General features: G+C 34.4%; 2 protein-coding genes across 7 annotated transcripts in view; both read left to right on the top strand.

The window, feature by feature from the left end:
* Positions 1-135: 135 nt before the first annotated feature.
* Positions 136-17,097, top strand: uhrf1 (ubiquitin-like with PHD and ring finger domains 1). 2 transcript variants are annotated; one of them, XR_007825314.1, is made up of 18 exons: positions 136-286; positions 3,000-3,162; positions 3,294-3,554; positions 5,796-5,944; positions 6,851-7,066; positions 9,421-9,536; positions 9,626-9,812; positions 9,923-10,046; positions 10,133-10,240; positions 11,218-11,322; positions 11,406-11,512; positions 11,617-11,779; positions 12,516-12,653; positions 12,745-12,862; positions 12,942-13,093; positions 13,212-13,310; positions 14,070-15,580; positions 15,747-17,097. XR_007825314.1 is itself a non-coding variant. In XM_051094918.1 (17 exons), the coding sequence occupies exons 2-17, from the start codon at positions 3,010-3,012 to the stop codon at positions 14,217-14,219; spliced, it is 2,346 nt and encodes a 781-aa protein (XP_050950875.1). In that variant the 5' UTR covers positions 136-286; positions 3,000-3,009; the 3' UTR covers positions 14,220-17,097. The 2 variants fall into 2 exon arrangements, 1 of the variants encoding a protein (XP_050950875.1); XM_051094918.1 differs by having other exon boundaries at positions 14,070-17,097.
* A 1,192-nt stretch (positions 17,098-18,289) lies between these two features.
* The window catches only part of kdm4b (lysine (K)-specific demethylase 4B), a 69,872-nt gene continuing 62,048 nt past the window's right edge, over positions 18,290-26,113 (top strand). For 4 of the 5 annotated variants that reach the window (XM_051094915.1, XM_051094913.1, XM_051094914.1 and 1 more), the window contains exons 1-5: positions 18,296-18,392; positions 23,027-23,432; positions 25,024-25,199; positions 25,422-25,536; positions 25,724-25,917. In XM_051094915.1, the coding sequence (XP_050950872.1) occupies positions 23,040-23,432; positions 25,024-25,199; positions 25,422-25,536; positions 25,724-25,917 (878 nt within the window). In that variant the 5' untranslated portion in view covers positions 18,296-18,392; positions 23,027-23,039. Of the gene's footprint in view, positions 18,393-23,026; positions 23,433-25,023; positions 25,200-25,421; positions 25,537-25,723; positions 25,918-26,113 lie in introns of all 5 variants that reach the window. The other variant, XM_051094912.1, reaches the window with a different exon arrangement.

The following is a 26,113-nucleotide window of genomic DNA, read 5'->3' as shown; positions in this document are numbered from 1 at the left end:
CGAGAGCAGGGTTTCGCGCGCTGAGCATAAGCTCCGGCAACCCGCGTAAGTGACGCGCGGCCCGACCAATCAGCGTGCGGCTCAGAATTCCTCTCCGCCAATCAGCGGCGCGCCGTGCCCGCGGCAGGAGGGGAAACACGTTGTTGAACACTTTTATTGATTCGAGCCCCAGTTTCAGTGCGTTTCGCGGCAGGATTGAACTGTAACAAAAGTGCAACATTTTCAGACTTTTAGCGCTTTTATTGAATTAAAATCACGTCTTCTGTTCTCAAGAGGAAGATTACAGGTAAAGAGCCGTTTTTAAAATCAGTTTCGGTTTTTATTTAAAGGTATTGTCTGTGAAACCATGCGCACGCGCCTTATTTTACTCTCTAAATGTTAATAAATTTGCATATTTATTTTGTGCATGTTAATATTTATGTAATATTTTGAGCTTTTCAACTGTTTCAGTCTTTGACTTTCCGTCTTTGTCTTTGAATTTATTTTGTATCAGCCGCATATCCTAAATGAATTCTAATTGTGAGGTTAATGCGATTTTGTTGTTAAAATTTGCATTGTTAATGTCTTGCATGCTGAAATAAATAAGCGTATCTGTGCACAACAGATCAAAACAAGCCCATAACAGACAGGAAAGTGTTTGTGAAGGGGTAACTTGAGTATTGCAGACATTCAGAATGGGTTAGGATTACATAAACTCATTTTATCTGATTAAGATGATTGATGCTTAGTAATATGACACATTTTCATTTCGTCTTAGTTGATATTTGACATTTGAGTGTTTTTGTTTTTGATACAAGACCACCCACATCATGACCAGCTCACAGCCCCTTAATTACATGAACGCGCCTCGCGTTCATTCCCGTTTAAACGGATTGATTTCTGCAAATAAACCTCAAATAGACTCGTATATGAAGTCCACGTCTCATTCCAGCTTCCTGTTGTTGGTTTAAACTCGACAACATAAAGACTGATGTTATTTCACCCACTGCACTACCATTGCGCACCGTTAGGGGGCGTTTCCATCTATTTCCGCCAATAACAGGCGTGGTTTGGAGAGCTGAGATGTCAACACCATTATTTTTACGCCATTATACATTACTTCACCCATAGAAATGGAGAATAAGATCTCACGACACTTTGACATGTAATCTAGACGGTAGCATGGTAATACCATGGTTTTTAGGCATGTATCGTTGGTAATATCATTTATTTTGGGCACGTACCTTGGCAATACCATGTTTTTAGGGCATGAGCCATGGTAATACCATGTTTTTTAGCATGTACCTTGGTAATACCATATTTTTAGGACATGATCCATGGTAAAAGTGTGTATAGGCATGTACCATTGGTAATATCGTGTATTTTGGGCATGTACCTTGAAGATATCTTGTATTTTGGGGCACATATCCTTGTAAAACCATATTTTTTGGGCCTATACTTTGGTAAAGCCATGTTTTTGTGCATCCACCATGGTAATACCACATTTGTTTGGTCATGAGCCATGGTAAAACCATGTTTTTTGGGATTAAACAATGGTAAAACTGTTTTTTGGTCTAATACCATGGTCTTTTGGACGTACAATGGTAAAACAAACCTTTTTTAGGCATATACCTTAGTAAAACCATGGTTTTTTTTTTTGGCTTATACCATGGTAAACCATGTTTTTTTTGGGATTGTACCATGGTAAAAACCTGTCTTTAGGTAAAACCACATTTTATTTCGGCATATACCTTAGTAAAACCTTTTTTTTTTTTTTTTTTTTTTTTTTGGGCTTATACCATGGTAAAACTGTCTTTTGGGGCATGTACAATGGTAAAACTGCGTTTTTTTTAAGGCATATATCTTGGTAAAAAATCATGTTTTTTATGTGTTTATACCATGGTAAAACTATGTTTTTGCATCTATACCATGGTGAAACTGTCTTTTGGGCATGTACAATGGTAAAACCACGTTTTTTTTTTTTTTTTTTAAGGCATATGGTACCTTGGTAAAGCTGTTTTTTTTTTTTTTTTTTTGGCTTATACCATGGTAAAACTGTCTTTAGGGCATGTACAATGGTAAAACCACGTTTCATTTTTTTTTTTTTTTTTTTTTTTTTTAAAGGCATATACCTTGGTAAAACCATGTTTTTTGAGATGTTACCATGGTAAAACTATCTTTAGGGCATGTGCAATAATAAAATGTTTTTCCAGGCATATGTCTTAGTAAAATCATGTTTTTTTGTGTGTTTATATCATGGTAAAACTATGTTTTTAGGTCTATACCATGCTGAAACTGTCTTTTGGGCACATTTTTATTTGAAAAGGCATATACCTTGGTAAAACCATGTTTTTGAGATGTTACCATGGTAAAACTATCTTTAGGGCATGTACAATGATAAAATGTTTTTCCAGGGATATGTCTTAGTATAAATCATGTGTTTTTGTGTTTATACCATGGTAAAACTGTGTTTTTGGGTCTATACCATGGTGAAACTGTCTCTTGGGCACGTATAATGGTAAAACCCTGTTTTATTTAGGCATATACCTTGGTAAAACCATGTTTCTCATTAGTGTTCTTTGGCGTATCTTTGTAATATCATAGTATATAAATAGTGTAATCATTTAATACCACGATATATGCACTGTCCATGTTTGCATGTTCATGGAAACTATAAGCTAGTGGAAAATCTTGGTCAAATGGTGTGAAAATGCTTGTAAATCGAAGTATCTTGGATTTTACCATTCGGTATCATCACGTATCATGTTAATGCCTTTTTGTGAAGGTAATATAACTCTACATAAAGTCGTAAAACAGATCGCTTTAAAGCAGCTTCTTAAAGTATCAACCCTAAAAGCGCCGGAGGAGCAAATGAGGAAAAAGCTCTCCGTGACGTTTTGCGTCATTATGAAACGAACACCTTTTTCCTGCTCGTTTGAAGCTCTTGGCTCAAAGCCATAGTCTGAACTATAAAAAGCAAGGCGGGAAGCAATCTCACTCGCTGACGTCGCTCGTTCCAGGTTTGCCGCCATGTGGATCCAGGTGCGCACTATGGATGGCAAGGAGACCCATCGGGTCGACTCCCTGTCCAAGCTCACCAAGGTGGACGAGCTGCGTGTGAAGATCGCCGAGCTCTTCAACGTCGAACCCGAGAGGCAGCGACTCTTCTACAGGGGCAAACAGGTGAAGTGAGGCGTTCAAAAACTGTTTTACTTCTGTAAAGTGGAGACAGATTGGTTTTATCTGTCATAAGTTGATTGGGTGGGTTGTTATGATGTTGTTTTAACATGTAATGTTGTCTTTGGCCTTGATAGATGGAAGACGGTCACACGCTCTTCGACTATAATGTTGGCTTGAACGACATTGTGCAACTTCTGGTGCGTCAGGCGCTCCCAGCAGCGGCGCTGCCGAAGGACAAAGAAGCCGAGCTCTCTGACTCCGACTCCGGCTGCGGATCGGCCCAGAGCGAGTCCGATAAGGGCTCCACGCATGGCGAGAGCGACGGACAGGGCGCCGGGACCTCGGGCCAGACCGACACGCCGGACCTCATCGACCCGGGCTTTGGCTTTTACAAGGTGAGGAAATGGAGACTTATTAGAAGCTCATGAAATGGTTGTTGCATTAAATATCACGTCTAATACGTTTTACAAAAGAGAAAAGCAGCTTTTGTTTAAATATTTAAATTTATTTAAATATTTTTAATATATTTTGAATTAAGTTTTATTTACAGTTATACAGTGCATTTAGCAGATGCTCTAATCCAAAGTGATTTACAAAAGAGAAATGAAAGTTTTCCAGTGTTTAAATATTAAAAATACTTGCATTAATTGTAATATTGAAGTTTTTAGTTAAGTTTTGTTGTATTTAGTTACACGGTGGATTCAGCAGACGCTTTTATTCAAAGTGATTTACAAAAGAGAAAAGCAATTTTCGTTTAAATATTAAAATTAATTTAAATATTTTAAAGAAGTCCACTTCCAGAACAACACTTCACATAATTTACTCAGTTGTCATCCAAGATGTTCATGACTTTCTGTCTTCAGTCGTAAAGAAATTATGGTTTTTGAGGAAAACATTTCAGGATTTTTCTCCATATAATGGACTTGATTGGTGCCCCTGATTTTGAACTTCCAAATTGTACTTTAAAAGCAGCTTCAAAGGGTCTAAACGATCCCAGCCGAGGAAGAAGGGTCTTATTTATCGAAACGATCGTTCATTTTTGTTTTTTTCAAAAAAATAAAACTTTGTATACTTAAGCACAAAAGCTTGTGTAGCACAGGCTCTGGGATGCGCGTCCACGATGCTACGAATTAGCAATGGATCGTTTTTGAATGATTAGTTCATTTTGAACGAATCTTTAATGTGACTCAGGAAGAACGAGTCGTCTCGGGGGAGTGATTCGTTCAGTTGCGCGTACGCAACATCCTATTAGGTTCTGTATTGGAATTAGTTCACCTGTTTTGAGTCTTCGGGTTTTTGAGTCGTTCGTTCATCTTATGGGGCTGTCACGTGATGAACAAACGACTCACGACCAAAAACTTGTCAGATAAGTGATTAGGTGAGCTAGACTAGACTAAAGATCTTTTCTGTTTCTTATAGCATTACAGTTTTGTCTTGTTTGTAGTGTGATCAATGTTTGTGTAAGCAGTAGATGTGTTAGGGAAGTGACACGTAACATTTTAATTATATTTTGCTAAAATGAACGAAATGACTCGGAAAAAAGATTCGTTAATTTTGCTGAACGAGACTCAAAGGTCCGAGTCGGTAAAATGATCCGAACTTCCTATCACTACTACGAATCACGTCTAAGTTCATCGTCTGTGTACTCTGGCTAAAAAATGTAGAGTATGTCGAAAAACTCCATCTTATTTTCTCCTACAATTTCAGAATCGTCCGACGTTGCAGCTTTTTGTTTGTAAACAGCGTTTGAGTGGCTTGCACTTTTTGCATGTTCACTTTGTAAACACTGGGTCTGTGGTTCGGCATGACCTTTCGACATGATTCAATAGTACGTAGCGTCGTGAACGTGCATCCCAGAGCCTGTGCTACACGAGCTTTTGTGCTTAAGTATAAAAAAAAAAAATATTTTTTGAATTGAAGCTGCATTTAAACTATTTTAAATGCAGCGAGTAAATTATTTGTGAATTGTTGTTCTGGAAGTGGAGTTCTCCTTTAAGAGAAAAGCAGTTTTTCAGTATTTAAATATCAAATATTTAAATTCATTTTAAGTTTTTAATTGTTATATTTACAATTATATAGTATGTTTAGCAGACGCTTTTATTTAAACAAAAGAGTTTGTTTAAATATTAAAATTAATTAAATTAATATATTGAAGTTTTTAGTTGTTTTATTTACTGTTATACAGTACATTTAGCAGACTATTTTGTACAAAGTGATTTACAAAAGTGGGGGAAAAAAAGCAATTTTTCAGTATTTAAATATATTAAAGATATTTCAACACTTGAAAAGTGTTTTTATGATAGGCCTTAACTTCGAAATCGTCATTTGTGTAAATCGGTTGTAAAGTGTTTGTAAAACCATTTTTATGCAAAAACTAACATTAAAGGTTTGTAAAGTAACTTAAAAAAAAAAAAAAAAAAAAGTTGCTTTGTTCGCTTAACAAAAACAAAACTTAACAAAAGCGAATGCGACAACTTAAAACGTAAAATTTCATTGTTACTTTTTTTTTTTTTTTTTTTTTTTTTTTTTCCTTGAAAATTTCCACATTTGATTTGCATCATATCGATTCCACCACAAACATCTTGCTGGCTTTATTTCCTTTTGTGTACTAAATGTAATCTTTAATTTTTCGTTAGATAAATGAGTTCGTGGACGCTCGAGACTTGAACATGGGCGCCTGGTTTGAGGCGCAGATTGTCAACGTGACCAAAACGGCAAAATCTTCAGATGAAGACGGAGGCACTGATGGGGAAGAGGAGATCCTTTACCACGTCAAATACGAAGAGTGAGTCTAAATATTGTCACTATACATGAATCAGATTGTGAATCTTTTGCTCCAATGAAAAAGAATCATTTTACATTTAAGTTGCGAGTGTGAGTTTGCCATCTGAATTGAATTAAACTAATTAAATGTTCAATTTACAACACAATGTCAAACGCCTTTAAACGTCAATTCCTTGTTTGCTGAACACAAAAACGAACTCGCAATGTGACTAGTGTAGTCAGATTCACGAACGAATGACTCCTGAGAGTTGATTCCTTTTAATGAATTGTTCAAACAAGAACATGTAGTTTACAACATCAGAATTGAGAGAATCTCTTTCTGCGCGCAAAATGGACTTTACAACTGAAATATAAAAGTTATTTTGAATCAAACTGAAAAAAGAGAGCTTGTGAATCGAATCAAATGGAGAAATCTTAAATAATGCTCTGTGTTAATCATTGTGACTTTATTTTATGTGTGTGTGTGTGTGTGCAACAGTGAATACAATTTGACATCCAAATTTAAATGATTCAGTGAGTCATGAACGATTCAAAAGATTCTGGAGTCGTTATCATTCTGAATCATTTGAAGTTAATAACAGATTCACGTTCTGAATCGTGAGTCATTTTCAGATGTTTTTATGGCTCAGTTGTAAGGTTGAATTGACTTTGAGCAGAAACTTTAGGAGTAAAACTACAAGTTCAATAACAATCAACGTTTGTCTTTTGATCTACAAAATAGTTTTTTGTTTTCCCTCTAAATTCAAACAGACAAAACACCTGGATTCACTGCGAGCACCTCGTGCACCCGTTAACATCTCCAAGTGTCAGTCTTTCCTTTGATCTCCGTCTTAAACGGTTCATCAAAGGCTGTCTGTTTAAACGTCCCGCGCTGTTGAATGCTAATGTGCGTCTGTGCTCTGTGCAGTTACCCCGAGAACGGCGTGGTGCAGCTGCGCGGGAAAGACGTGCGTCCGCGGGCGCGCACCGTCTACCAGTGGCACCAGCTGGAGCAGGGCATGATCGTGATGGTGAACTACAACCCCGACGAGCCCAAGGAGCGCGGCTACTGGTACGACGCCGAGATCCAGAGGAAGAGGGAGACGCGCACTCAACGCGAGGTTTACGGCAAGATCCTGCTCGGGTAGGATGATGTTTTAGTCGAAAAATGAAATGAAAGTTTTGTCATGCTTGTTCCAAGCCTATGGATTTTATTCAGCTGTTAACGAAAAAACTTCACTTCCAGAACAACAACTTACAAATAATGTACTCGCCCTCTTGTCATCCAAGATGTTCATGTCTTTCTGTCTTCAGTTGTAAAGAAATTATGGTTTTTGAGGAAAACATTTCAGGATTTTTCTTCATATAATGGACTTCAATTGTGCCCCCCGATTTTGAACTTCCAAAATATAGTTTAAATGCAGCTTCAAAGGCTCTAAATGATCCCAGCCGAGGAAGAAGGGTCGGAAAAATAAAAATTTGTATACTTTAAGCACAAAAGTTTGTGTAGCACAGGCTCTGGGATGCGCGTTCACAAACTATTGAATCACGTGGAAAGGTCACGCGGAACCACAGATCCAGTGTTTACAAAGCGAACGCGCAAAGACTAAGCAAATGCAAGTAAGTCAAACGCTGTTTACAAACAAAAAGCTACAACGATGTCGGACGATTCTGAAGTTGTAGGAGAAAATAAGATGGAGTTTTTCGACATACTCTACCTTTTTTAGTCGGAGTACACAGACGATGAACTTAGACGTGATTCGTAGTAGTGATGGGAAGTTCGGATCATTTTACCGACTCGGACCTTTGAGTCTCGTTCAGCAAAATGAACGAATCTTTTTGAGTCATTTCGTTCATTTTAGCAAAATATAATTAAAATGTCACTTCCCTAACACATCTACTGCTTACACAAACGTTGATCACACTACAAACAAGACAAAACTGTAATGCTATAAGAAACAGAAAAGATTCATTCATTGTTTACCTGGGTCTTTAGTCTATGATTAGCTCACCTCACCTCTTATCTGACAAGTTTTCGGGTTTTAAATCGTTCGTTCATCATGTGACGGCTCCATAAGATGAACGAATGACTCCCAAACCCAAAGACTCGAAACAGGTGAACTAATATCACTACAGAACCTAATAGGATGTTGCACATGCGCGACAGAACGAATCACTCCCCCGAGACGACTCGTTCTTCCCGAGTCACATTAAAGATTTGTTCAAAATGAACGAATCATTCAAGAGCTCACATCCCAGAGCCTGTGCTACACAAGCTTTTGTGCTTAAAGTATACAAATTTTTATTTTTTGAAAACAATGACCGATCGTTTTGCTAGATAAGAACCTTCTTCCTCGACTGGGATCGTTTAGACCCTTTGAAGCTGCATTTAAACTACATTTTGGAAGTTCAAAATCAGGGGCACAATTGAAGTCCATTATATGAGGAAAAATGCTGAAATGTTTTCCATTTCTTTCCGACTGAAGACAGAAAGACATGAACATCTTGGATAACAAGGGGCTAGGGCTGTCAAACGGTACCGGGTTCGGTACTTTTGGTACTGAAATTTTAAAAACGCCCATTTCCCGCTCACATTTGAGCACTGTTGAGCAGATTTTTAAACATTGCTGATTGGCCATAGTGTTCACGCTCTCAACAGACATGACTGTGATTGGCTACAATGATAAGCGCTTCAGGCTCCTCACCGAGTGCTCACAAATAAGCACAACGGGAGCGTTTGAAAGCCGCGTCTGTCAGCGGATCCGTCTATATATGCAGATGTGTTAGGGATCCGCTGACACACGTGGCTTTTCAAAAGTTATTTATGAACTTTATAAAGTTTTATTATACAATTTATTGTGGTTTTAATATAAGTTTGTCTTAATTTGAATTGCACAACTTAGCACGTAAATTAACTTTATAAAGTTTTATTATACAATTAATTAAGTTTTATCACAAAATTTATAGTGGTCTAACATGAGTTTGTCCTAAATCTTAATTTGACTTATTTACTAACTTATTTTAATTGCATTAGTTAGCACATAAGTTAATCAAGAACTTTGTAGTTTTACTATATGAGTAAAATTATGCATTTAAAGAGATTTCGTAAAAATTCAAACTTAGAAATCATAAATGATCAAAGTTTGTTTTTTACACATTTAGCTGGCAGAACGAATTTGGGTTAATTGCTCATGAAACTATTCTTATGCAAACTGTATTTGGTTAAACTGAATTTAAATTTAAGTGTAACTTATTTTAAACTTATTTTTCGATTTAAAGTTTTGTAGAGAAATAAATTTAAACGTAAAAGACAAACGTTGTGAACAAACCAGCAGTTAACTGTATAACGAATAGTTCATTAAATCCACTTTTTCTGGAAGTTGTCACCATCAGCAGAACAAATTTGGTTGTAAAACCATTGTGCAAATTATCGAGCGAATTCGATATTTAAAAATATTTAAGGATATTTAAAAAACTGTTTGTCTGCACTTTCTACAGAGATGCTGGTGATTCTCTCAATGACTGTCGCATCATGTTCGTAACCGAGATCTACAAGATCGAGGAGCCAGGAAATTCGGAGGGCCCAGGAGCCTCTTCTGACAGCCCTCTCAAGAGTGCGTCTGCCTTGAGTATCTTTATTCACAAAATCCAGTCTCCACTTGTTCAGCGCAAACTATAAGATGCTTCGTTTTTGTCGAATCAGGGTCAAACGGGCCCGAGTGCAAGGTTTGCAAAGACGACCCCAAGAAGAACTGCCGCATGTGCAACTGTCACGTGTGCGGCGTCAAGCAGGATCCCGACAAACAGCTGCTGTGCGACGAATGCGACATGGCGTTTCACACCTACTGCCTGAACCCGCCGCTCACCACCATCCCCGCCGACGAGGACTGGTAAACCGGTTTATGCAAATTTAAATATTTAACCTTCAGATGCTAATATGGCATTAAAATCTGTATTTCTACTGCCGTGTTTCCATTCAGAATGTGTTTTTCTTTCGCAGGTATTGTCCTGAATGCCGTAACGACGCCAGCGAGGTGGTTCTGGCCGGAGAGAAGCTGAAGGAAAGCAAGAAGAAGGCCAAGATGGCGTCGGCGAGCTCGTCCAGTCAGAGGGATTGGGGGAAGGTGTGTTTTAGATGGACCCAAAAAAAAAAAAAAAGGCAATATGTTTGTGGGTTTGGTTCAGGAGTTGTTTATGTCTTGTTTGTCAGGGTATGGCGTGTGTCGGACGCACTAAACAGTGCACCATCGTTCCCTCCAACCATTATGGTCCCGTTCCTGGAGTCCCAGTGGGAACGCTCTGGAAGTTTAGAGTGCAGGTGGGAAAATATAATCTGCTCGATTTCTCTTTTTTTGTGTTGTGGTTTTTTTGTTTATTTTTTATTTTATTTATTTTTTTTATTAACATTTAACCCTTAAAACCCCTAAAGGTATATAATATATTATTTTTATACATGTATATAATATATATATATATATATATATATATATATATATATATATATATATATATATATATATATATATATATATATATATATATATATATTTTTTTTTTTTTAATAATAATAATAATAAACTTAGTTTTCTTAATTGGTTTAATTTAGAAAAACTAATAGGAAAAACTAGTTTATTTTTATAGGCTTTCTATAATCATTGAAACCCTAGAAAGTATTAGTTTTATGTTTAAATAACTTCAACAATGAAGTATTAAAAAAATGTATTTATAGTTTCCTTTATTAGTTGTAATAATTGGGTAAAGTAAAAATACTAATTTATTTTTAGAGGCTCTCTATAATTATGGAAACTTTTGAAAGAAGAAAAAAATATTTTAAGTGTGTGTATATATATATATATATATATATGTATATATATATATATATATATATATATATATATATATATATATATATATATATATATATATATATGTATATATTCCATTATATAATAATGGAATAATAGTAAATTCTAGTTTTACAATTTAGATGTCTTTTAGATTTTTAATTTAAAATTTACTTATCTAATCTGAATGATTTTACAAACTTCATAATCAACTTTAATAATTGTATTACCCAATTAATTTTTTTTTAAATAAAGATTATAGTGTTTGTAAAACATTGCTGTAAAATTAATTGCATAATAAACAAGCTAATTACAATTCACTTAACTGTTTATTTATACAATTAAAATGTCTTCATACTTCATATTTAATGTACATATAATTTATAGAATTTGCTCATTTTCATGAACTCATGTTGTACATGACTGACCTTGTTGTGTTTGTGATGTTCAGGTGAGTGAATCTGGCGTTCACAGGCCTCACGTCGCCGGCATTCACGGCAGAAGTAACGACGGCGCTTATTCTCTGGTTCTCGCCGGAGGTTACGAAGACGATGTGGTACGTCTGTAAAACTCACCCCAAAACTTTCCTTCAAGAAGTCTTTCCCTTCCTCTATTAACCTGTGACTTTGTCTTTATCAGGATGACGGTAACGAGTTCACTTACACGGGCTCCGGGGGTCGCGACCTCTCAGGAAACAAGAGGACGGCCGAGCAGTCTTGCGATCAGAAGCTCACCAACATGAACAGGTCCGAAACGCAGCGTCGGCGTATTATTAAATATCGCATCAAAAGTGGAAGAAGTGCAAGTTATACGAGCTCTGTTGTTTTTATTATTGATTTGTGATTCGTAGGGCTCTCGCTTTGAACTGTAACGCGGCGGTGAACGAGAAGGAAGGCGCAGAGGCCAAAGACTGGAAGGCCGGGAAACCCGTGAGAGTCGTGCGCAGCTCCAAAGGACGCAAACACAGCAAATACTGTCCTGAAGACGGCAATCGATACGACGGCATTTACAAGGTGAGCAACTCGCCAGTGTGTTTCGAGCTTGACGGGCCAGTTTGCACTGTTTTTGTCATTTTATTTATTTTACACGTTTATTTTATATTTATACATCAAGGACCATCACATGCATTCATACAGAAATGTATAAGAACGTATTTAATTATACTTTTGACATGTATTTATTTTCACTATTTACGTTTTTATATGCATTTATTTTAATCATCGTTTAGTTTTTTATTATAACTTTAAAAATATTTGTTTTTTTGTTCGTTTTTTTTTTTTTTTTTTTTAAATTGAAGAAATATTTTTAATTTTTTTTTTTTTTTTTTTTTTTTAAATGCATTTTACGTATACTTGGTAATTGGTATTTTAATTATACTTATGTATTTTATTGTGATTTATACTTCTTAATTATGTTGTTGTAAAATTATATTTTGGTTAATTGTTTAAAATAAGTTGTACTCCTCTTTTTTTTTTTTTTTTTTTTTTTTTTTTTTTTTTTTTGTATTCATTGTAATTATAATTTTATGTATTTATGCAATGATTTTATATTTGTATAAATTTTATTTGTACTTCTATTATATATTTTATTTTTGTATTTTATTAATTAATTAAATGGATTTTATTTATTCTAACTAAGCCAGTGTGTTTTTTTTTTTTTTTTTTTTTTGGTTAATATTTGAATTGTCACTATTTTAATCAACTTTTGTGCTGTTGTATGTGAAAAGTAATTAATCTGCATGTTTATCAGGTGGTGAAGTATTGGCCAGAAAAGGGCAAGTCCGGTTTCCTCGTCTGGAGATATTTGCTAAAACGAAATGACGACGAACCGGCGCCGTGGACCCGTGACGGAAAAGAGCGCATTAAGAAACTTGGGCTCACCATGCAGGTAACGCCTGCTTTTTCACTCATGTTACACCCTCAAAATAGCCATTTCTTCATGAGATTCGCCTGCTAATCCTTATTCTCATGTTTTTCAGTATCCTGAAGGTTATCTGGAAGCAGTGGCTGCGAAAGAAAAGGAGAAAGAGAACAAAAACGAGGAAGAAGTTGATGAAACGCCCACTAAAGGCAAGAGGAAGAGGAAATCCCAGACCGGTAGGTGAAAACGTCCTGATTTAATATTGACCAAATCTTAAGAGCTATAAGTTTTCATCCTCGTTTTTCTCAATGGCAGTGGAAGAAAAGAGTTCTCCGGCCAAAAGCACGCCTAAGAAGATGAAGGTGGAGGCGTACAAACTGAGCAAAGAGCAGAAGGCCTTGATCAAGGATGATGAGCTCAACAAGAAGCTGTGGGACGAAGCCATGGAGTCTCTGAACCTCGGACCTGTAAGTACAGACTAACGTCTTCCTCATTCGTGTCATTTTTTTTTTTTTTTTTTTTTTTCCTTGTAATGAAGGCGCTCGAGGATGAATGTCGGATTAATTTGTTTGTGTCGCTCTGTAGCGCTTCATCAACAAAGTGGAGGAAGTTTTCCTGTGCATCTGCTGTCAAGAAGTCGTCTATCAGCCCATCACCACAGAATGCCAACACAACGTCTGCAGGGTAAGAGACAGAAACCACACACACTTGTTATACAGCAAAGCAGACTTTGGAGTGGACAATAGGACGTTATTCTCATGTGAATGCCAGTGATGGATCTTGAAATTCTTAACTATACATTATATATGTATAGTAGTGTGTTTTTTTTTTTTTTTTTTTTTTTTTTTTTTTTTTTTAGATAATCTAATAAGATTTAGATAATTATATTTTAGATAATTGTTTATTTTAGTTGTGCTTTAGTACATTTTGAATTATTTATTTAAAATAAGATTTTTTTTTTTTTTTTTTTATAATTATACATTTTGTGTATTTTACTCATTGGCTTGGTTTATTTTTTTTCTTTGTTAGCAGCAAAATAAATGTAATTTTATTTGTATATTCAGTGTTGCGTATTTCAGGTAATTTTATCATCTATTTTGTTTAATTATTCTTTTTTTTTTTTTATACATTAATTATTTTAAGTATTTTTATTTGTTTTTATTTTAATTATACTTTTAAGGTGTATTAATGTTTTGATTGATACATTTTGCATATTTATTTACTCAATTCATCCTCCTGTTGGTGTACAGTATTTCTTTTAATAGAATTATTTCTGAAATTTTATAAAAATAGTGAAAATTGGCTTGATGTGCTTTTGTTAGCGGCAAAATGACGTCTAATTTCAGGATTTATGACAACGCTTGAGCGTTTAATTTCATCATGGCACGTGCCGTGGTTTTTATGTTTTTGAATACGACGACAACGATTTTCTTCTCTTCGCAGGAATGCCTTCAACGATCTTTTAAAGCCGAGGTCTACACCTGTCCGGCTTGCCGACACGACCTGGGCAAAAACTACCAAATGACGGTGAACAAACCTCTCCAAGCCATCCTCACCCAGCTCTTCCCCGGATACAGCAGCGGCCGGTGTTGACGCTGACGCCGTCGGCACGGCGCGACAATTTCACAACCGAAACTTGGATTTTGTTGTTTTTTTTAAATCTATTTAACAAATGCTTCAGGTTATAGGATTGATGGAATCACCTCCTTGATTGAACACCGCTACTTGATTTGGCCCTGTTTTGTGATCTTGCCTCTATCTGTACGTTGTAGCTTTTTCTCTGCTGAATTGCGATCTACGTATTTACGAGTAAAGTGATTCTAGTCGTGTTTTTAGCTATAGCCGCCTCAAGTGACGTAACGTTGCCTCCTTGTACCCTACACCAGCACAATGAACTACAGCTATGCACAATTACGACGTTCGTTGATCATTTTTCGCAGCAGTTTGTCATTACGATGATTTGTACGAAAACGCTGGCTCTAGAATCCCGTTAAAACAATCCCATTGCTTCATAAGTGCGTTTGACATTTTTACTGTACCATCATTAGCGCTAACTAAATTTAATGAACGTTAATATGCCATCAAATTTAATGTTAAGACTTTGTACGAATGCTGTTTAGAATGGTTGCCCTTATGGTGCTGTAGCAGTAGCGTTTTTTTACCATTGTTAACGTTAACTAAATTTAAATGAACTATCTATGCACTATTACGATGTTTGTTAATTTTTCACAAGCAGTAATTTGTCATTACGATGATTTGTCCGAAAGCACTGGCTGTAGAATCCCATTACAACGATCCCATTGCGTTACGATCGGTTGTACCAATGCTAATGCTAACTATATGAAATAGCTACGCTGTATTATATTTGTGACGCTAATATTCCAACAACTTTCTTGTCGTTAACCAGCCTTCGTACAAATGTTAAGATCTGTGAGTGCCGTAGCAGTAACAGTTTTACTGTACCATCGTTAGCGTTAATTAAACGCTACGTTTACGACATTGGCTAATGACGTTGATGTTTTTTTGCGAACAGGAATGTGACATTACGGTAATTTGTACGAAAGCACTGGCTCTAGAATCCTGTTAAAACCATCCAGTCACATTGTGATCGGTGCGTTTGACGTTTTTACTGTCCCATCATTAGCGCTAGCTAAATGTAACTTTTACATTTAAATTGCACTAGCTATGCGCTATTATGATGTTTGCGATGCTAATATCCCAACGGGTTTTTCCATAATTTTTGACGTTAACAAGTCTTCGTACGATTGTTAACATCCATGAGTTTAAGGTGCTGCAGCAGTAATATTTTTACTGTACCATCGTTTGCGCTTGCTAAATTTAAACCAGCTAGCTATGTACTATTACGACTTTTGCGACGCTAATATCCCATCAGGTTTTTCCATCATTTATGCCATTAAGCCTTCGTACAAATGTTAACATCCAACAGGTTTAAGGTGCTGTAGCTGTAATGTTTTTACTGTACCATCGTTAACGCTAAATAAATTCAAATTAACTAGCTATGCGCTATTACGATGTTTGCGGTGCTAATATCCCATCAGGTTTTTCCATCAGTTATGACATTAAGCCTTCGTACGAATGTTAACATCCAACAGGTTTAAGGTGCTGTAGCTGTAATGTTTTTACTGTACCATCGTTAGCGCTAAATAAATTCAAATTAACTAGCTATGCGCTATTACGATGTTTGTGGTGCTAATATCCCATCAGGTTTTTCCATCAGTTATGACATTAAGCCTTCGTACGAATGTTAACATTCAGCATTTTAAGGTGCTGTAGCTGTAACGTTTTCACTGTACTATCATTAGCGCTAGCTAAATTTAAACAAACTAGCTATGCACTATTACAGCGTTTACGATGCTAATGTCACACTAGATTTTTCGTCACTTATGTCGGTGAGCCTTTGTACAAATGTTAACCAAGAGCTTAAGGTGCTGTAGCTGTAATGTTTTTACTGTACCATCGTTAGCGCAAACTAAATGTGAACGAACTAGCTATGCACTTACAATGTTTGCGACGTAAATCGTAATTTTTCGCCAGCGTTTTTTCGTCATTTATGATGTTGACAAGACTTCGTACAAATGCTATTAAGATCCGTGAGTTTAAGATGCCGTAGCTTTACTAGCGCACAAAAACGTTTGTTGACTTCTTGGCTTTATTAAATCTTTTTATTATACTGCCGTTATTGGTAACTAACTAAATTTAATCAAAAAATCTATTCATTTTTAACCTAATAGTAATTTACGTAAAAGCGCTACATTCATTGAACGTATTTTTTTGTCCTCGTCCATTTTGATAAGCAAATAAATTTTAATACGCTCTGAAATGAATAGATATTATCCCTCTTTTTTTCATTTCGTTTATTTGCTTCGCTGTTTAACTGCTGTATGTGCTTTAGAAATGGCGTGTCATATTTTTTTTTTTTTTTTTTTTCCTCACTAACTTCTGCCGTTATGCAAACAGTGGTCACGCGCGTAGAACTGATCCGCGGTCTGCATATTGGGTGCTGTTTTGAGTCGATCCCGGATCCGGTTTTAAGCGCTCCTGGTCTGCCTTGATTTATCGAAGGTTTTCGAGGGAAATCCTCAAACCGTTTTCCGCACAAATCCGACAGTCTCTCATTCAGGAAGTATTTAATTGTATCGTCTTTTTCGCCCGTTGACGTTCTTTGCTTGTTGTAAGAGTTATTATAGAATTTGCTAAATAAAATGCCTAAGGCTGCAGATAATTACCTTTTGTTTTATTATTTGTTTTCCTTAGTTATACCTCAGCTATTTCTAATATTTGCTAGACTGGAGCTGTATATTCTGAAATTTGAAATTGTATATTTTTAGCACTTGTATTTAGCCATTTTATGTAGTGGTTGGTGCATAGCTATTTTCTTGCACTGGAGTAAGTGCTATATTTTTCAATAAACTGTATTGAACTTTTATATAAAATAAAACCCTGTGTGTGGCTCTCTTATTTTGCAATGAAAAGCGAAACATTTTATTTGAACGTTCAAGACTTAATTACCTGCTATAGACCTTATATTGTTCAAAGATAAATTGTGCAGCCATCTTTAGAATTCTGTCTTTAAACTTATGGTTTTTTTTTTTTTTTTTTTTTTTTTTTTTTTTTTGCATTAGCTTTATGGCATAGCAGTTGAAGAGTAATTAGCTTGTAAAGTGGATTTACTTATTATAAAGTTAACGAAATTGATCATGTACATTGTAACTGATGTCTTAAATGTCAGTAGACCAGTACGTTTTTTTTTAAAAAAAAATGAGGTTAATTCATAAATTCGTACAAACTTACCGTAAAGCTGTAGAAATACAAACGGAAGACAGAAGACGACGTGCGCAGCGTTAAAAAAGGGGCGGAGCTAAATAAGGTATAAATAATTTAAAACAAACTAAGTCAATTTGTGCTACAAACCAGTGCGTTTGGTAATGATACGTAAATATCAGTTTGCAATATTAAGCAGTATAATTGTTTTTGTTTTTAAAAATAACGAAGTGGATGATACCGGAAGTCTTATTTAAACTATAAATGGCGCTCAGTTGCTAAAAATAAGGCTGATAAGGCTCTCAAAATGTTTGTATAATCAGTAACGTTGGGGTGATTAAGTACTTAACTATCTAAAACCATAAGCAAGTTAAGTTCTGGTCATAGCTAATATGATAAAAGTTAATCTAAAACCGTAAAATATAAATTTGTAATCCTAACGGCCATTTTGTGACACATATACGTCTTATACCACAGATTTGGTTTCGTTTCAAATTTAAATGTCAAAAAAGGAGAAGTGGGGATGATAGGTGGTTTATACGTTGTTCTTTGTGTGGGAGCATATTTCAACGTCGTTTAAATTGAGGGTTTTCTTCTTTTTATAACGCAACGTGCGCAAAACGCGCTTAAAACGCGACGAATCTGGGATATAAACGACATATATTTCAGATGCCATCAAACAGACGTACAGTCGAGTATGTCATACCGGAAGACACTCTGTTATTACGTGAAATACGTGATTTCCGTGATAGTAGAATGCACAAACACAAGGCGAAAGGCCGGTGGAGCCGTCAATCGAGCGCGCCAGCCAATGGGAGACTATGCTTTGGTGCGATCCAGCCAATCACGGCGCACGTCGCGCTGCAGTGGGCGGAGACGCGGCCCAACGCTGCTGTAACACTACCGAGCCTTTGGAATCGAGAAAACGAACAGAATCGAGGAGAAAATAGCGAAAAAAGAGGAGAAAACGACCCAGAGCAGGAGGTAATGCGATATATACTCTCTGTATAGCGCTTTCGGATCGAGTCCGCCGACATCGGAGGAGTTTTTATTGTTATTTGCGATGTTTCAGAGCAGCTGTGTTGATATGCTTGTCAAATCAGCAGGATAAACGCTGCTAGTGAGAAATATAAGCATGCTAAAACGTTTGTACGTGAATACAGACGTGCATTTGACACATAAGTCACAGTACGTGATGTATATGAAGTGCTTAAATCGTTTCGCGTATGATTTTTCATGCATTTCGCTTTAATAGCCATGATGCATTCTGCTGTAGGCTGCACACATACACAAAGGCCATTTAAACCTCCATCTCTCATGCTGTTTGAACTTGAGCTGAGCTGAACACTAGGAATCTGACATGCGTTTTGCATCGATTGGTTATTTTTTTTCTTTCTTTTATGCATTGTTTGCCTTCATGGTTAAGCATCAAGCGTAGTTTCGATATGTAATAAGATATAGTAGTCGAAAGTTAGTCATAGAAACCTGTGTAAGCTATGAAGACGTATTTGAGCTTGATTTTGCATGCAATTATTGATTATTTATTCCATGCATGCGTGGTTTTTATGATAACACAGAGACTTTAGTAATATCTAATCAAATGAAATAGTATGCATGCATCTTGCATGCAGTTGTTGATTTATTTTTTAAGGAGTAGCTCATCCAAAAATGAATATTTTGCTAAAAATTTAACCACTCTCAGGCCATTCAAGATGTAGATGAGTTTATTTCTTTGTCAGATTTAGAGAAATGTGGCGTTGCATCACTTGCTCACCAATGGATGTGAATGGGTGCCGTCAGAATGAGAGTCCAAACAGCTGATTAAAAACATCACAATAATCCAATAAGTAATCTGACTAATCTTGTAAAGCCAAAAACTGCGTTTGCAAGAAACAAATCCATCATAAAGATATTTTAAACTAGTAATAATGCTGCCTCCAGTGATAAAGTGATCTGATCTGAATCAGGAGTGAAATCTGCACAGATCAAGCACCGTTTACAAGCCAAAATAGCTCTAAACAAATATGTGGCTGGATTTTGATGTGAGAGACAACAGTAGACAGACTTTTTCAATGAAGGAAGCGTTATTATGAATTACGGACTCGTATTTTAGTTAAAAATGTTTTAGTGATGGAGCTTTTGGCTTGTCAAGATGTTAACTGTAGACTGGAGTGGTGTGGATTACTTATGGATTATTGTGATGTTTTTAATCAGCTGTGTGGACTTTAAGTCTGACGGCACCCATTCACATCCATTGGTGAGCAAGTGCATGTCTGCTTGGTTTGTATGTGAAGGGGGATGAATTTTAATGCGGTTATTAATTATTTAGTTCATGCATGCATAATGTTTATGCTACCACACAAACTATAGTGTAGTTATTAAAATATAATCAAATGCAACATGTTGATTTAATGTTTTCGCTGTCAGAGACGGTATAAAATCATATTTTTATGCACATCTGCTTGGTTTTGACAAGCAAAGAGAAAACCTAATTCACTGCCTGTGTTTGCTTTCCAGTTATTATTCATAATAGCATTATTTATTACTTTAAAAATTATTTAGCTAGTTTCTGTATGTGCGATGCAAGTATTTCCATGCTGTTTAAATCTTAATGCCTTAAGCAACTTGTCACTGAAATCTACTTGTACATACGAAAATGTTATGCAAAGCATCATGGCTGCCAGACTCTTTGATAGCCAGCTGACTATTCTGTGCATTTCAGATATAATTTAGTTTTTTTGATGTGTTATTTTATCATGGTTGGCAACGTCATTGTGTGCAAAAATGTGTTTACATCCTTCTTTAAATCTGTAATATTCAATTGAAGTTAGTATTACTTTACTTTAAAATAGTATCCGTTTTAAAATGTGCTTTAAAGAAAATTTTCATTGCTAAAACATGCAAATTCAGTCCAAACAGATTGCATTAGTAAATTAAAAGGCTCTATTATTGATGTGCACAATAATCAGGTTTCTTATGCAAAATCATGCAAAGACCACTTATTTTATCTGTTTTTCGTGGCTGTACAGTGTTTTCATCATTCTTGTGGTTGTTGGGCTCACGGTTGGCGTGTTTCTGATGAAAGCGTGTGCAACTCAACAGGTCAGACGAGGATTTCCGCGTAGTGACAGTAATAATACCTGTGGGATTTTTTTGCTTTTGGCGCTTTGTTAATTGGCGTGTTTAGTGCAAGTTCTTTTTCAAGGTTTTTATTTTGTAATTTTTAAGTAGATTATTATCCTTCATCATCATACGTTTCCATTTTTTTCCCCCAAATTATACGTTTCTACATGACTGGGGCTTTATCTAAAGCGCCTTACAGACCACATCTCACACTGAAATAATGCTCTTGAATAGTTTGTATTAATGCAGTTTTTAATAGTTTAGATTAATTGAGATATTTATACTTGTAAAATACAAATGCAAACAAAATTTGTGAAGTGACATATAAACGTTCCCGTATACGTTCATATAAATTGTAACCTAAAATATTGATGTTAGACAGTTGATTTATTCCTCAACTATCATTTATGATTGAATTGAAGAAAAATGTTTTGTGGATTAGTTTTATTGACAGATATGTTAATAGTTTTCAGCTTTTCACTTAATTTCAGGACTGTGGTTTTTATCATTTGAATATTATTATAAATTGGGGCTGTTTTTGTCTTTTTTGTAAAACTTTCCCATATACGTTCGTAGGAATTGAAACCTAAAATATTGATGGAATTAAAGAAAAAAATTACATTGATTCATAGATTAGTTTTAGTTTAGAATTAGTTTTCAACTGTTTAGTCAATCTCAGACTTATTGTTTAGATATGTGTATTTTTGTCTTTAAACGCTTGAAATGAATACACTTTTTCGTACGTTCATATAAATTATAGAAATAAATTGAAACCTAAAATATTGATGTCAGAAGATAAAATGTTTACAGTGAAGTTATACGTCAACTATCAACTATCATTTATGATGAGTGAATTTAACAAAATAAATGTCGGTTTTGTACCTAAGTTTAAAATGAGTTCTTAGAACAGTTTTTCTCTAAATGGTTTTACATTTTTAATGGTTTTATTTTCAAATGAAAAATGTGAATTGGGTTGTTTTTGTTATCCTTTAAAAAACACGTTTCTGATAGTGATTTAATTAAAGGACCTAATATTTATAAATGTTCATATATACATTTATAGAAGTTGTAACATGAAATATAACCTGAAATATTGATGTTAGAAAAACTTTTTCATCAATTAATCATCACTAAATTGAAGGTAAAAGTTAGTTTAACTTGTAGATTAGTTTTATACTTATGATATATAAATAGTTATATAAATTACTGTTATTTTTTTATTTCAGGAACTGAAAATAAATACACTTTTTCATATATGTTCATGTAAATTTAAACTTAAATTATTGATGTTAGAAAATCCAACTTATACAGTAAAGTTATTCGTCAGCTACCAACTATCATTTATGAGGAGTGAATTTAACAACAGAAAGTTCAGTTTCATACTTAAGTTTATAAGTAGTTCTTAGAACAATTTTTTTCTCTGAATGGTTTAAAGTTTTTAAATTTGAAAAATATGAATTGTTGTTGTTAACCTTTAAAAACAGGTTTCTGATAGTGATGTTTATTGATTCAGACTTTTTTTTTTTTTTTTTTTAGTTTTTTGTATTTTCTTTTTTAAAGACCTAAAAATTATGAATGTTCCCATATACATTCATATAAATTGTAACCTGAAACATAATCTGAAATATTAATGGTAGAAAAGTTTTTACAGAAGTTATTCCTCAACCTAAAAATGATAATTTATGATGAGTGAATTTAACAAAAATATGTTAGTTTCATACTTAAATTTATTATGGGCTTTTTAACCTTGTAGTTAATCTCAGATGTATTTTTAGATATTTGTATTTCTGTCTGTAAATGCCTGAAATAAATACACTTTTTCATTCATTCATATAAATTGAAACGTAAAATGATGTTAGAAAATACAACTTTGAAACTAAAGTTTTTCGTCAACTACCAGCTATCATTTATGAGGAGTGAATATAGCAAAATGAAGTTCAGTTTCATACCTAAGATTTAAAATTAGTTCTTAGAACAGTTTTTCTCTGAATGGTTTTAAATATTTGTATTTGAAACATATGAATTGGGTTGTTTTTGTTAACTCTAACAAAAAAAAAAAAAAAGGTTTCTATATATATATATTTTGTATTTCGGGAACTGAAATAAATACACCCTTTCATATATGTAAACTGAAACCTAAAATATTGACGTTAGAAAATAAAACTTTTGCAGAAAAGTTATTCATCAACTAAAACACTATAATTTATGATGAGCGAATTTAACAAAAAAAGGTTAGTTTCAAACTTAAGTTTATAATTAGCTTTTTAACTTTTTAGTTAATCTCAGGATTTCTTATGATTGTTTTTTATTTCTGCTGAAATTATTTTTCCATATACATTCATAGAAATTAAAACCTAAATGCTGTTAAAAATTAAAACATTTTGAGAAAAATTGTTCTTCAACAATTCTGCTACCAACTGTAATTAATGGGTGAAGTCAACAAAAAAGTGCTGTGGTTATTGATTGTTGTTTTATATTTGCATCCGCAACATTAGCTGACCTGCAGTCATGGACCCGTCATTACCTCCGGACCCGAACCCCGAGCCTGAACCGGCTCTAGGTGTCACTCCACAAGCAGACGCCCCTCACGGTTCACCTGTCCAACCCACCCTGGATTTGAACCCTCAGCCATGCCAGGAACCGCTTTCAGTTCCAGCCCAGGAACCATCTCCAGAACTGACCCTGAACCCAGAAATAAAGCCAGAACCATCAGCACCAGAGCTTACACCAGAACCACCGATCCCAGAACCATCCCCGGCTCCGGCCCTGGGACCTCCTCCAGCAGCCAACTCCTCCTACAAGATCATGACCTTCAGACCCACCATGGAGGAGTTCAAGGACTTTGGGAAGTACATGGCTTACATTGAGACCCAAGGAGCTCATCGTGCTGGTCTTGCAAAGGTATCGAATGGAAGTTTGGTTTAAGTTACATTTAAATTTTAAAATAATGGAAGTTAGATTTAAATTAAAATTCTAAACTAAATATAAGTTTGATTTAGGTTAGATTTAAATGTAACTTTTAAACTAAATAGAAGTTTGATTTAAGTTGAATTTAATTTTGAATTTGAATTTTTTTTAATTTAATTAATTTTACATTAAATGAAAATAATTACGTTTCCATTTAAACATAAAGTTTAATTATTTGTTTGGTATCTTGAATAACAGTAAACAACTTTTTGGCAGTATTTATTAATCTAGGTAAACGTTAAAATATTTATAAATGTGCTATTGTTAATTCATGTTCACTTAACAAAATTCATTTGTACAGCTTAATGTTAAACTAGTATATGTAAAATATTAACATAAAACTAGATGAATAAATGCTGTAAAAGCATTATTTATTGTACTGTCAAGTATATTTCATTACATTAACTAATGTTAAAGTATATAATTCAAGTGGATTATTACTTTTATAAAACAATGACAACAGCAATATGATTCTAGTGTTTTGTTTTTAATGTTAATAATAAAAAATGCTAAGTGTAATATACGTTTACATTTAATTCTGTATTCAATTTAATAAAATATTATAATGTAATATAATTAAAATAAAAAATAGCTGTTTTCTTATTTTTTTTTTTTACGAATTGTTCGTACATGTATTTGTTTTATATCAGTACTGTAAATTTCAGTGTTCACTATTAAAAAAAAAGTTTATAGAACAGTATTTTCTTTTTAAATGTTAAATAAACTTTTTATCTAAATTACTTTCTCCAAACACTTTACTTTACACTTTAAAATAAACACATGCACATAAAATGCATAAAAAATACATAATACATAATACCTTTACAGCGTTTATTAATCTAAATATAATGAAACAAATCACAAAATTTAGAAGTTTTCTCATTTGTTTTAATTAAATTATGTGTGTACATATATTAGCTTTATATCAGTTCTGTAAATATCACAACAACACATTGGCTATTAAAAACAATTATTGTTGTACAATATTTATTTTTGCTAAATGTTAAATAAACATTATCTAAATTATTTTCAACAATATTTAACAATATAATTACAATACAAAATACTTTTATGACATTTTTTTGATCAAAATAGAATCCAAATAATCACAGTTTAGCAATTTTGTTATTTTTTTGTCAATGTGTGTGTACAGTCGTGTATGATTTTATTTTAGTAAATAACAGTATTTACTTTTTTAAATGTTAAACTTTTTTCAAACTTACCTTCTCCAAACTCTCTGCTCATCATTAAAATTAAAGAATGCACATAAAATTACAATACATAATACTTTAATGGCATTTAATAATCTTAGTTAATGCTAATTTCCACATATCTTAATTTAACATTTCTTTTAACAGTTCAAGTTGTATAAATTAACATTAATGTATTATGAATGATAATGAATTAACAATGAACAATAATATATTTATAAATTAACCTTGAATAAAAAGGTCTGTAATTGCATTTATTCATATATTCTTAATAACAAGACTGTTATTTTTGTTGTTTATGCGTTGTTTTTTAGGTTATTCCACCAAAGGAGTGGAAGCCGCGGCGTTCATACGAGACCATTGAGGAGATGGTCATTCCCGCTCCAATCATGCAAGTGGTGACCGGTCAATCGGGACTCTTCACACAATACAACATCCAGAAGAAGTCCATGACGGTCGGAGAATATCGCAAACTGGCTAATAGTAAAAAGTACGCTTTCTTTGATCAAAGCCACTTTTTATAACGTATACATTGTGGTTTATTTGTGAAGTTAATTCTGACTAAAATTTAAGATTAAAATTGTTGTTTTTTGGGGGTGTTTTTTCAAAGTGAAATAATTTGAGAAGTTTGCATTTTTACTACAGGTAGTTTTTCGTTGGTCCTTCAAGCTGAATTTATACTTTAACTTTGTATTTTCTTGACCGATCTCAGGTACTGCACACCTCAACACAAAGACTTTGACGACCTGGAGAGAAAATACTGGAAAAACTTGACGTTTGTGTCGCCTATTTACGGCGCAGACATCAGCGGGTCCCTCTATGACCCGGTTAGTCGCCGTTACTGTGATCAGTGTTTACAATGAAACTTCCCTTTGCAGCAAGTTTTTAAAAAATAATTTATTTCAGTTAAAGTTTATTTTATTTTAAGTAACGAAAATATTTATGGTTTTAGTTACTGTAATTACCCTGATGATTAGTCTTATGCATGTGTTTGATGTTTTTTTTTTGATAAAGGACATTACGGAGTGGAACATCGGTCATTTGAACACTCTTCTGGACATGGTGGAGCAGGAGTGTGGGATTGTTATTGAGGGCGTCAACACACCCTACCTGTACTTCGGCATGTGGAAAACCACCTTCGCCTGGCACACGGAGGACATGGACCTCTACAGCATCAACTACCTGCATTTCGGCCAACCAAAGTCCTGGTGAGCGTCCTACAGTTTACTATATGTGTGTTTAGTTGAGTACAAAAGATTTAGAGGAGTTTGTTACCCATTTTTAACACATGAGCTATATAAAAACGACTGAGTTTGATCAGATTTCAGCAGTGTTTTAGCAAAAAGTGACTCTTCATCAGTTAAAATTGTTATTTTTGTGCATTCAATAAATTTGTGCATAATT

The sequence above is a fragment of the Labeo rohita genome, chromosome 22, assembly GCF_022985175.1.
Source record: "Labeo rohita strain BAU-BD-2019 chromosome 22, IGBB_LRoh.1.0, whole genome shotgun sequence".
Lineage (NCBI taxonomy): Eukaryota > Metazoa > Chordata > Actinopteri > Cypriniformes > Cyprinidae > Labeo > Labeo rohita.
The sequence above is the reverse complement of the archived record's forward strand: the minus strand, read 5'-3'. Positions and strand labels throughout refer to the sequence as shown.

Bases quoted from the DNA above. Each gene is read 5' to 3' on its own strand.
- uhrf1 (XM_051094918.1), top strand. From the start codon at position 3,010: ATGTGGATCCAGGTGCGCACTATGGATGGCAAGGAGACCCATCGGGTC. The intron at 11,323-11,405 runs GTACGTCTGTAA...TGTCTTTATCAG, and splicing joins GAGGTTACGAAGACGATGTG to GATGACGGTAACGAGTTCAC. The intron at 13,311-14,069 runs GTAAGAGACAGA...TTCTCTTCGCAG, and splicing joins GCCAACACAACGTCTGCAGG to GAATGCCTTCAACGATCTTT.